The sequence below is a fragment of the Fukomys damarensis genome, unplaced genomic scaffold (assembly GCF_012274545.1).
Source record: "Fukomys damarensis isolate Sample0158 unplaced genomic scaffold, DMR_v1.0_HiC HiC_scaffold_31, whole genome shotgun sequence".
Taxonomy (NCBI): domain Eukaryota; kingdom Metazoa; phylum Chordata; class Mammalia; order Rodentia; family Bathyergidae; genus Fukomys; species Fukomys damarensis.
Window position 1 is genome coordinate 26,850,002 of NW_022900943.1, and position 12,373 is coordinate 26,862,374.

Genomic DNA, 12,373 nt, shown 5'->3' on the forward strand with positions numbered 1-12,373 from the left:
TTTTTTTTTTTTTTTTTGGTACCGGGGATTGAACTTGGGTCCTTGCACTTGCAAGGCAGGCCACCGAGCCGCTGAGCTAAGTCCCCGGCCTTCACATTTTTGTCTACATCTCTAGGTAGTAAGAGTGGGAAGCTCTTATCTCTCTCCAATTGGGTCTCATTTGCAGGAGAACTAAAAATAATCAATTCCAAGTTGGCAGTTCCATAAACAAGAGAGTCCAGGATCATGACAAGATCCAGGTCAAGTTCTTGCCTCTCTCTTACACATTGCTTGGCTTGTTCTGACCAAGCTAGCTACATGAGCTTTAGTGAGTCCTTTGTCTTCAAGCCTTAATTTCCTCATCTGTGGGATGGAATGTACCTAGTGGCTGTGAGGATTACTCTGGATTGCACATGGGCACTTTAGCACATCGTAAGTCCCTTCTGCTATTGATTGGTAATAGTAGTACTAGCTTGGCAGACTGTTTCCTTTTGCAAGGACCTGGAAACAACTCTACCACCTCTTTTTATTTTGCATTTTGCAAAAATGTCAATTTGTCGTTTTCCTCTTACAGAGGAAAAAAACAGTAAATTACACTGAGCCCAGGGCTCTGAACTAGCTAGTTTTTATCATCAGGGTCTGACCTGTATCCTTAGTCCTTATGGGTTCTCAGTAACATTGAAGGATCCCAGCTGATGCAGTTGTAGAAGCCCCCATCTGCCCCACCCCAATTCCAGTAGCATACATTTTAGGTGATTCTAATGTGGTGGGAAGCTCTGCACCACTCTTACACTCTGGCATTAAGGGGCAGCATTTCTGTTCATTTGAATTGGGATCAGCTCTGCCACTTTACCTGCTTTGTGTTGAGAAAGTTGATCTCTCTGAGCCTTGGTACAGGTATATAAAGTGAGAAAAATAACCCTGTCTTTATAATGTGTGTTTGTATGTATTATATGTGAAGTACCTGGCATAGTGAATGCCCTTTTTTTCTTCCCTTCTTTGTTACTGTACTTTGGGGAAGTTAATATTACAGGTTAATTTAGGTCCTAAAACATCTGGAGAGGAAGAACTCCGTAAAAACTAGGCAGAGTTCAAACTAATGTCTCAGAATGAGCTGACTAGCAGACCTCTTCCTGTGATGTTCTAACAGTGGACAGTTAACTCTGTACAGATGATTATTCATTCAGAAGGAAGGGATTTTTTTTCTTTTTGGTAAGTCAATATTTAGATTTACCTATTAGAGCAAGTGCTAAATGTCAAGTTACTCAGTTGTGGACCTAATCTGATTTGGAGGACACTTACCTGGTATTTTGGGGATTCTTTTTTCTCTGAAAGGGTCGTTTTTGAGACAGGCAGGCTATGTATGTTTTATGGTAACCAATAAGGTCTTGTCTCAGACCTCTGAGAATTTTAGATGACTGTTAGTAGACTGCAGGTCAGTACGGGAATTTTTTATTATATTTTTCATTGAAAAATCTTTCTTCTGTACAGGTATTTTTTTCAGAAACTTGTGGCTGTGATAGTAAGGAGCAGCATTCATAGGAAGAGCCATGTCATGTGCAAGGGAGTGTGAGAGGAGCCTGAGGTCAGCCAGATCCACAACCAAATCCTAGTTCAACCATGTGCTGCCTTTAACAATGAGCAAAACAGCTTCTCCGAGATACCTCTTCACTAGGGTTGCTATATGAAGGATAAAGGACAAAGCTGGACTTGGGCTGGTCTACCAGAGATCAAAGAAACAGTGGTTTCATCAAGTTGAAGCCTCAGGTCTCCTTCACACTTTGCCCTAGGAGAAGTTGCGGCTTGTTTGGTGACTCTACGATGTTATAGACTCAAGTTCTTTCCCTATTGATGTTTATTATACCTAATCCCATCAGGTTTACCCCTAGCTCACATGAAGGAGATCAGAAACGTCATGATCTTTCCTAATAAGGGAATGACATTGAAGATGCTGTTTTCTTTCCCACTTTGCAATGTCCACCACCTAAGTACCTGCTCCCAGCTAGCCACGGAAAACTTAGAAATGCAGTCTTAGCTTAGTGACCATTATGCCTACCTAAAGTGTGTATAAGGCAAGTAATATCAGGAGACAACTGATAATCACTTCCAGACATAGTGCTGTGCATGAAAGAAAAGTAATGGCTATTATTATTGTCATTGCCAAGGTATGTCTTTACAGGATAGATAGTACCTCTGATTGTGTAGTTAGCATCACTCATGTTTTGTCTCCTGCAGTGTAAAACAGTGCCTAGTTCTTGTTATAGAAGTCTTCCCTATAGTTCAGAATTTGGAGAAGAACACTCATTAGTTAATCATTCATACATTCATAAAAGATGGAAAGAAGCCCATATGGGCCCAGTGGGCTCTCTAAATAAGCCACAAAGCCTATAATCTTTCATATTTGTTCCCATTAAAAGAAGTACCAACATTCTTGAAGACACTTTCAGTTGAAGGGTGGATTATAGCAGATTACACTGGCCTATCATATTTTGTGGCAGATTTGCTGGAAGAAAGGTAATACAAAAGTTTCCTTAAAAAGTTTTAAAGGAAATCTCTATGCTTTGCTCACAGTGCCTTATTTTGTAGCTATGCATTATATTTGAACTAGAGATGATGATGTCCAGATTTGACAGTTTTCTTCCCCAAAAGTTCATGGAAGAGAAATTGGATAGGTCATTCTTGATTTGTGGAGTTTTAGGACAACTCAAAATAGCTCAGGCTTATTGCTTGCAGAGTTAAGTTGATCCACTTTAATGGCTTGACCTTCAAACCATTTCTAAACCACAGCCTGAAATAACCAGAAATGTGTATGTTTATTTTACTGGAAGGAATTAGAGGACAGAAATTGTTCCTTAGCACCAGTGGCTTCCTAATTGCTATTTCTTGATCCTATAGATCAAGAAACTTGTTAACTTTGGAGAAGTGGCCTTCATTTTTAACCTTGTCATCAACAGGTTGCTACAACTTGTTTTAGTCATTTAGTACCAAGGAGAATGGATATTTTCTTCCTTCCTCGCTCCTGTAATTCTGCTTCTAGGATTTTTGTTTCTTGAGTTACTGAAAACCCAAGCAGAGCTCCTTGGCAACTGATGGAGGAGCTCTGTAGGCTAGTCCTCACAGCATCCATGGGAGCTCTCTTGGAGTCTTAGTGAACACAACTGTTTTTCTTTGCATCTATAATTTTTAAAAAATGGTATTATAACAGATGAAATAAAAAATGAATATCATTTTTTACAGCGTTTAACGAAAGTTCTCTGGTCATTAGAATATGTAACGTGTTAAAGGAAAATTAGAAGTGAAAAATTGTAATCTTCTCCTTTTATCTTAATGATTACCCTAGAGGAAAGGTAACATTCCAGCTTGAGTGTTTTCTGGTACAAATTTAATTTTAACTTAGCACTTGGTTTTATGGCCCTGTGTTGGGTTTTGGTTTTCAGTATTCAGGATTGAACCCAGGGCTTTCATACTCTTCTACCTCCCCCGATCCTTTTGGTTTTTATTTTGAGGTAGGCTAAGTCACTAGGTTGCCCAGTGTGTTTTGGAAATTGCCGTAAATTTAGCCCTTGTTACACTTTCACTACATTATGAAATATAAGTGTATCTCGGATGCTGTTTGTTTGGACACCTAGCTTAATGTGTATTGAATTGCTCTGAACCACATTCTGCATGTGTAGAATAATTGAGAAGTGGAAGTTGAAAAATGTGATCAGTCACTTTCTTATTGTGCCTCGGGGAGGAAATGAACGAAATACAGTGGTTACATGCACTGGCGGCAGCATTACCACTTCATAATGGCACCCAGTTAACTCCTCTTACTGCTTGTTAACTTTGTGAGGAGCCAGTGGCTTGTGATAACATGGTTCGATGTAGACGAGCTGGGCTGAAGTCACCAGAGATTCCCTGATAAGCATGCAGGGACACCCCTGAGCCCATCTTCAGAGACTGTTCATTCAGCAGCCTAACAGTCTACCCAGAGCACGTCCGATTGTGTTACAGCAGCACCGTGTATTTAAAGAATGCGCTCCGATGTATAAAACACAGCAACTGGGGTTTTATGGGATTTGATCCAGAGGTTTGATTTTTCACATTGGATGTGGGCATGGGTTACATTACCTGTCATTTAAATATTTTCCCTCTTGCTACTGAATGAGCCATTGGAGAACATGATTCTGTCTTGTTTCACGGTTGATTAATTGGTTTGTTCTACCTGACCATGAATTTTTTTAACACTTGAGTTTTTGGTGAGATTGCTGTGGTAGTGTTATGTAACTTCAGGAAGTAAAAGATGATTCTCAGAAGGTGGATTTTTTTTTCCTTTTAGGTTTAAATGTGGGCCTCCTGTCCCAAAGTAGCGGTGCCACCTTATCAGCATGTGTGTTGAAAAAAAAATTTGTGTGTGTGTGTCGAAAAGTTTTTGTGTGTGTGTGTTTGTGTGAGTGTGTGTGTGAATATATGAGAAACCAGCCCATTTCATTGAATTTTAGGTAGAGTAATGGGATCATTATTATTGGAGCTAACCTTTGAGGTCCTTTGAGTAGAACTTCAGTAGTGGCTTTGTAAGTTTTAATTCAAATTGAAGTTCACTACAGTTAAAGTTTACTTTCCCAGTTGCACTTGCCACATATCAAATACTCAGTGTGTACTCATATGTGGCTCCTATATTAAAAACACAGATATAGAACATTTCCAACAATGCAGAAAGTTCTGTTTCGCAGCATCGGTCTTTTGGAGTTACTTGGCCTATCGGTGAAAGATACAAGTCTCCCTGTGAGAATGCAGAAGGCAAGGCCAAGTGATTAGAGCAAAGACTTGGGCAACATACCCTAAATTGTGTTTCCAAAGAGCTCTCAGCCCATGTTTCACAACCAAAATTGTTTGGGAAGCCCCACATATGTTATTTAACCCTCTTTGAGCTCTGTTTTATGAGAAAAGTCCTGAAGTTTACTAGATGTTTGCCAAGTTAAACCTGTTTTGCTGATGTTGTTATAATACCTACTTTTTTGTGAGATAACAATGTTTTGCAATACTGTCTAGGGCAGGCTGACTTGGGAGCTCGGGTTAAATTTAAAGCTGATTTGTGCCAATAAACATAATAGAGTTGCTGAAAGAGGCATAGTATTGAGAATTTAGTCTGGCTTACTAGACGAGGAGTGACGCCTGCATTTGGACTTGATCTGTTCAGCTGTACCTGGAATTGTGTTCTAACCACCGTGAATATTACCTATACAATAGCCTGAAGGAAGAGTGCCCTTAAGGTCATCGAGGCAAAGAAATTGATGAGTGACCTAAGGATGTTTAATCTGGAAGAAAGAAAGCTTTATATCATCTTCCAAATCTTGCAGTGGTAGGACATGAAGGAGACTTGAGAGACAAAACTGAATCTAGTGGGAAGAAGTTACACAAAGGTGGATTTCATCTTGGCACTGGGGGCTCATTAACCTAAAACGGAAGAAACAAAAACAAAATAAAACAGTTGCCCATGAAATGTAGAGACACCACTGTGTAGCAGAGCTGGCTGGGCTGTCAGAGAGGAGATTCATCCACTTAGCGTAATGGTCCTTGGCCTGTGGTTGGTGCTGCAATTCTTCCATCCGGGCCCCTTCCTCCTAGACAGCATTTGGAAACACAGAGTTCTGTTGGTTGGTTGGTTGGTTGTTAACAAGGCCTAAGGTACTAGTGCCATTTGGGTGTTGTGATCTCCTTAGGTCCTTTCTAGTTCTGAGTTTCTATAAATAAGAGGCTTGTTGTTCCTGGGGCTAATGAGACCTGTTAGCAGGAAGGGTGCTTGGTCCACGTTGAGGCCTAAGTATCTTTTACCCTACAGTATTGCATTAGCACCCTCTAACTGTTCTCCCTTCAGTCTGGTTTACCTCCCTGCTGTTCAGCTTCTTTACTATCACCAGACTCATCTTACTAAAATACAGAGCTGAGGGTGCTCAGCTGCTTAAACATTTTTAATAGTGTCTCATTTTCTGTCAGGATTAATTCCAACTTTTTTGCATGTCACACTAACCCTTTACTCTTTGGCCTCTTCCTGCCTTGCTGTATTTTATTTCTCATTAATACATGATTTCGTAGAGTGCATCCTACTGTACTCATAATCCTTCATGCATTTTTCTTTGTTCTTATTGTGGCTGTCTCTTCCACTTTAAAGAGCTTTTCCAAGTGTGTTTTACTTACCCAGGAAGACCCTACAAAATAATAGACAACTCGTTCCTCCAAGTACATCCCTGTACTTGCTCTCTATCAGTAGATACTCATTCTCTTCCTTGAGAGAGAAACAAACTCCCTTCTCCTTTAGGGACCTGAGCCAGTCACTCTTCTGCCTGAAATTCTATTCTCCTTCACCCGCAGACCTCTTGTAAATCCGTTAGGTCTCTTGTCAGGTCAACTTCCTTAGGGAATCTCCCCCGACCCAAGATTAGATTAAGATATTTTCCTTGGTAAATGATTGCCTAGCATCTTGTAATTTTCTTATGGAAATTGTCCTGCAATTGTAATTATAGAGCCTTTTAAGAATTATTAATTCACTGATTGTTTTCCTCGATAGAGTTTAAACTCTATGAGATCAAGGGTCCATGTTGATCACTGTGCTAACCTCAGTTCTCACCACAGTGACCGGTACACATCAGGAGCTTAACAAATGTTTGCATGAATGAATAAAAAAGCAAAATCTTTCCTGATGCCCTAGGAGGTATGCTGGGCATTCCTTCTTGTGGCCTCTCATTTTATATCCTACATTCTTGTGTTACAAAACTGTGCCCTCTGTCTGAATTCACTGAGAAGCTGGTATGTCTTACTTTTGTGTCTCTCTGTGCCAGGGGTGTTAACTACATTGGTTATAAGAATCCTAGTTCGTTTTTGTATCTCTGCCCTTATTACCTCTTCCTTATACTGTCGATAGGGTGTGATGATTTTTTGAATTCTAAATTGTAGTATACAGTTTTTATTACTGATTTTTATCAGAAGCACCATGCTCTTGTCATGCCTTAAACTTTAGGGGCTAAAGGGTCAACATGGCAATGTTAGCATTGTTGTTCCTTCCAAGAAACATAGATTCAACACCTACTGAATTCGTATGATTTATTAATCTCTGCTTTTTAGTAGACTTTGTTAGATTTATGTTCTTATATGATTTTTAATCTTGTAGAAAAAATTCCTATATATATTGAATAAATGCTAAAAATAATTTTACAATGAAGTGGGAAAGTGATTTAATATATAGAATCTTATTTTACTGCCCCTTTTCCCCAGTCATGCTTATATTACTCAAATCATAGTACCTTTTTAACAAGCAGCTTTATTAAGGTGTAATTTATATACCATAAAATGGACTTTCTTGTGTGTAAAAATTTTCAGTAAATTTACAAAATTATGCAGCTTGGGTTGTGGGGTTTTGTATTTTTTTTCTCATTGAATTTGTTGGTACTTTTAGGTACACAGTACAGTTACATCCATAATTGGGATCTTGTACCTTTACATGACAGGTCTTGGTTCTCATTTTGTCCACATACCCCTGCCCTCCCTTCACCCCCTCCTCCCTTCCCTATTTACAAAAATTTTTTTTCCATTTTTTTGTTTTCTCATATTTTTTTCCCCTTATTTCCTTTCCCCTACCATTCCCATTTGCCCTGCACCTTTAGCCCTTTTCTTTCTATTTCACATGGTCAGTTATACCATTTGGATCTTATTTACACTTTAAGTTTTTCACACCAGACAAAGTTTGGTATTTACACAATATTTTAAAGACATTTGGGCGTTTTGTTGTTGCTGTTTCTTCAAAAGCCCTGTCACCACCCCTTGGCTCATGTGATGTGGCATCAGTAGCATTTTATTTGGTGGTACTGATGGAATATTGGAAGAGTGAGCTCATATCGGAGTGAGCAGTTTGAGCTGTAAGAAAGGCAATAGAGTGGACAGCTGCCTTCTTCAGATTGACTTGGGCCAGTGTGGCTGCCACCGCTTGTGTGGTAGTGTAGGGGAAAAGCATGAAGTAGGGTGGGAAATAAGATGAGGGTGGAGTGGGAGGAGAGCACCAAGGGGAAGGAGGGAAGCCGAAGGGATGGCGGGCTTAATGGGAAACCCATCAGGGTTCGAAGAAGATACGAAACGCTGGATGAATTTTCTGAGTCAGAGCTTATTTGTTAAAATCCGAGAATGGAAAATCTGTCTCTTGGGTCAGGTTTTGGGAGCATTCTAGGCTATTTCCTCAAGTATTCCTTTTTCTATTTTGTCATCCTTTGCCCCTTCTTCTGAGTTTTATTTATTTTCATGTCTTACCCCGTGGGTTCTTCTTTAGTCTGTGGTGTGTTGTGTTTACTGTGTGCTGAGGAATGCCAGAGTGGCTTGGTGCTCCTAAAGCGCACAGGGGAGGAAGCATTGTTTGCCTTAGGAAGATTCTGTTCAAAAGCTCCTTAGACAGCAAATGATTCACTGCTCGTGAGCAGAAATAGGGAAGTAGGATTTTGAACCGCAGGTACAAATACTATGTTAGCCTTTGGCTTTTGTCATCAAAATGGAGGGCCTGAATCATGACTTCCATTTTCTTTTTTAGCTTTTTTACAAGTTTCTATAGAATTTTTTGATAGTCTGAGTTATGGGTCATTAGTGTGAGTTTCTGGTTTTCTTAAAAAAAAAAAAAAATGTAGCACTTGATTTTAATGCCAAGCTAGAAAGACACTGCCACGGCCGAAGGCATCTTTGCCCATCTGAGGAATTGGAATCCAGTTTGTAAAGCAGGGTTGAACAGCCTTCATGGTAGAGAGCCATAACTAGGTGTGTTTTCTGTGTCTCTGTCTCATGTAACTTTATAAAGTACGATTATAAAGTAAATAGTGCTTCGGTAAGATAGCACTGTTGTAGTAAGATGGAGATGTGGCAGAGTAAGAACATAAAAAATTTTCTAATAAATGAATGAATAAATAAATAAATGGAATGTGATGGATAAATAAATACATGTGTTGGATGTGAATACACCTGATCCTTTGTTTCTTGTGAGATTTAAGCAGCCGTTATTGAATGTCAGAAAGTAAAAGGTGAAAAATCCTTTTTAATTTCTTTCTATAATCTCCCTTTGAATGGTAAATAAATCTGAGCTTTATATGTTATCTTTTTCTTCATTTTCCAACCACTTCCATTTTTCCCTTTCCTAAGAATGAGACTGTCTCAAATCCAAACATGAACGTGAGTTCTGTGCCAGGCACAGAAATGTGCTGTTATTACGCATGGTAAGGCTGGCTTTAGAGGAAATTGAATTTAATATTGCTGTCCATTTTATTCACAACTCCTCTGTTCCCTCTAGTTTTCTTCACAGGATTTTTACTTCTGAGAAAGAGAAAAATGAATTATTTCACTTACACAAATATTAAAGAGTGAGAATGGACAGAGATGTCTGTAAAGCCTGGGATTGCTTCTTCAGCCTCTGTTTTGAAACTGAAGCTCCTACAATTAAAAAAAAGATCAAAAGTATATAGTTTAATGTTTAAGATCTGTTAAATGCTCAAAATGCAATGATCTATTATTTGATAAATTTCTATTAATCATAAGCATAAAATGCATATTTCTTTTGTAAAACCTAGGGTGAATACATCACAGTGTAGGTAACTAAAGTAGCCTCCTTTCTGACATTGCTTTCTCGCTTCCCCTACATAGCTCAGAGATAGAAATTGTAGTCACCCTAATTAGTATCAGTAAATGTGTGTTTGAGGGTTTTGCAATGGAGACCAAGTAGTTCAAGTGAAATTCAACATTTAGTGAATAGCTGTTTGTGTGTATTAAGCAGTGTGACAGCTGAACTTTGTGTTCACTTCAAATAGCTGAAAAACTTAGCTTCATTTTTTAACTGAGATGAACTAAAAGAAAGACTCTTCAGCCACACAGGGCTTCTTTCACTGCACAGTCCCTTTGGTTCTTAATTCATTAAACCTAGCTGAAAGAAGTCCAGAGAGATATATTTTAGGTCAGATTTGAGTCTCTAGATACTAGTGTTCAAGTTTACTTAGTTGGGAACAGTATTTACATTTTGGAGGGCCTTGAGTAAATTCTGTGTGTGTCCAGATGTGAGTGGCCACCCCTGTGCAGAGACGTCTGTGCTACTTAATCTTTCCATCGATTGTTAACCAAGGTTACTAATATTAGTTGTTGCCCATTCTCTTTAGAAAAAGTGAGTCATAGCCGGAGGCATTTTTTTCCTCTACTATCCATCCTAGTTTTCCTAAAGTAGGAAACAACCTTTAAAAGAATTTTTTTTCTGTAGGTGGCAAAAAGAAAAGGGGGTACATAGCAGGTAGAATAATTTGGGGTTTGTTTTTTTTTTGATTGATTGTTTTTTAGTACTAGTAGAAGGCATTGGTCAAAGTACACCACCGACTTGAAGCTCAGTCTACCAAACGTTAAGAGCGTCCTTCACGAGGCCCAGACATGGTACCCACACTCAGATGCCCAGTTACTCCTCAGCATTGTGTGGACCTAGAAGCACCCTAGATTCCTAGTTGTCTACCACCTAGGGCTTATATTTGGAAATCTGGAGACACCCCCCTCCCCGCCCCCAGTGCTGTTGTGCATGTAATTGAAGTTAGAGGACGTGTTAGGAAAAGCTGTTCTGAGTAGAAAACAAATAATTGTATTCTGTTTCTGATCTTCATTTATAGCACCAGCAACAAGTGGTGCAGGCTGTGGAACGGGCCAAGCAGGTGACCATGGCAGAACTGAACGCCATCATTGGGGTACGTGGCCTTTCCATTTTAGCTCTGATCTTAGTGTTTGTCGTCAGCTCTCTCGCTCTCTTTAGAAATTTTTTTGTTCCACCAGAGGGACAAAGCATAAGGCGACCCCAAAGTGAAATTGAGCATTTTGATTTCAATCTCTTGAAGGTTCATGGCTGCCTTAGACTTTGGATCCCATTCTCACCAAATAAAATTGATGTGTTTCTATAAACTCTTACTAAGGAGACGGATTAGTTTTGCTTTTTTTGTATTTCTTCCCTTTGTAATCAGCTTCTGTTGCTAATCTAGGCCAGAAGAAATGGTGCCTATTGCTCTGAAATGAAAGTAACCTGACTTCTTTTATCTTCTTTCAAATGATAGAGAGTATCTTTATAGCATCTTCAGTGAAATAAATATTTTCACATCTCCCCTACTACATTTTGTCCCGTGATTAGTGTTTCTTATGAGTTAGCATCCATTTATAGCAGGAATAATAGATAAACTGCATTTTTTGAAAAATCGATATCCTAGTTAGAAAATCCTTCCTAGCAGTAGTCATATAAATCTTGAATGAAAAGCCTGCTGGAATTCATGGGTTTGGGCAGTCCCTTCAACTCCTCTTGTGTTTTTGTTTTCTCACATTAAGGTAACAAGTAATAAAATACTGTGCTAAAACAAATAATAATAATAATGGGGGGAAATTTTGGCTGTGAAGAGCACTGTATTCACCTCTGTGCAGGTAATATCATCAGTTCCCTACCACTATTCTGATAAAGACCTCTCTAACTGCACTTTCCTTTCTGCCCCTCCTGAATATGTACTTTCTTTTGTGTATAGATTACACACAAAAGTCTTTTCTCTTTTTTCCCCTCAGTGTATCAAACATACTTTGAAATGCTAATTATTCCATTTACTTGCATTAAAATTCAAATTGCTGAGTGAAGATGGGGATAAGGGTCGCCTGATAATCAATCTGAAGTGAAGACACCGCTTCAATTATGCCTCTGTCTTTTAAGGAGAAAATCAGAACTCTGGGATCTCAGCCGATGGTGGGGACCCGGTAGTCTGATTGTAGCTTGTTTTTTAATGGGCTGTTTGCAGCTCTATCTTATGTCCCTCTGACCATAGAAAAAAATGGTAGTAAATTAGCAGACATGACAAATGGAAAAGAGTAACCTTTATTTCCTTCTGACGGCTCCTTGAAAAGAAGAGGCTGAATCAGAACAAGCCACGTAGAATCGAAAATAACATTTGGCAAACATTTCCTTTGCTAGATGGGAGTAGGTAGATACTAGAGATGAATACATTTCACAATTAGCTATTTCCTGAAACGCCAGAAAGCAACAATATGTTCAGTTTTTTTTTCCTATTTTAGAAGTTGAGCATCTGCGTATGTACCACCCATGCTAGCCTGAAACGTTTTCATGTGCGTGTTGCATTCATCTAGGAAGGTATGGGTATTTTTGTTATAAAATCTCCCACGGCTCAGAAGCGAGAGCACCTACATTTCTCATCTACTGTACAGTCTGGTGTTTAGAGAGAGGAAATACAGTGATACCTGGTAAATAGAGCCCACAAGCTCCTGCCTAGCTTAGTGTTTATCTTTGTATGAATGGCTTGGACACAGCCAGCCATCCTTATGTGGGTGGCAGGTTTTGCCAGGAAAGTGGACTCTTTTTTTTTTTTTTTTT

The 12,373-nt window shown here is 39.1% G+C and overlaps 1 protein-coding gene across 4 annotated transcripts in view; it reads left to right on the forward strand.

The window, feature by feature from the left end:
- The window catches only part of Tle4 (TLE family member 4, transcriptional corepressor), a 137,952-nt gene that overhangs the window by 37,211 nt on the left and 88,368 nt on the right, over positions 1-12,373 (forward strand). For 2 of the 4 annotated variants that reach the window (XM_019210208.2, XM_019210209.2), the window contains exon 5: positions 10,629-10,703. The exons of the other annotated variants lie outside the window; for them this stretch is intronic. In XM_019210208.2, the coding sequence (XP_019065753.1) occupies positions 10,629-10,703 (75 nt within the window). The remainder of the gene's footprint in view (positions 1-10,628; positions 10,704-12,373) is intronic. 4 annotated transcript variants of the gene reach the window in all.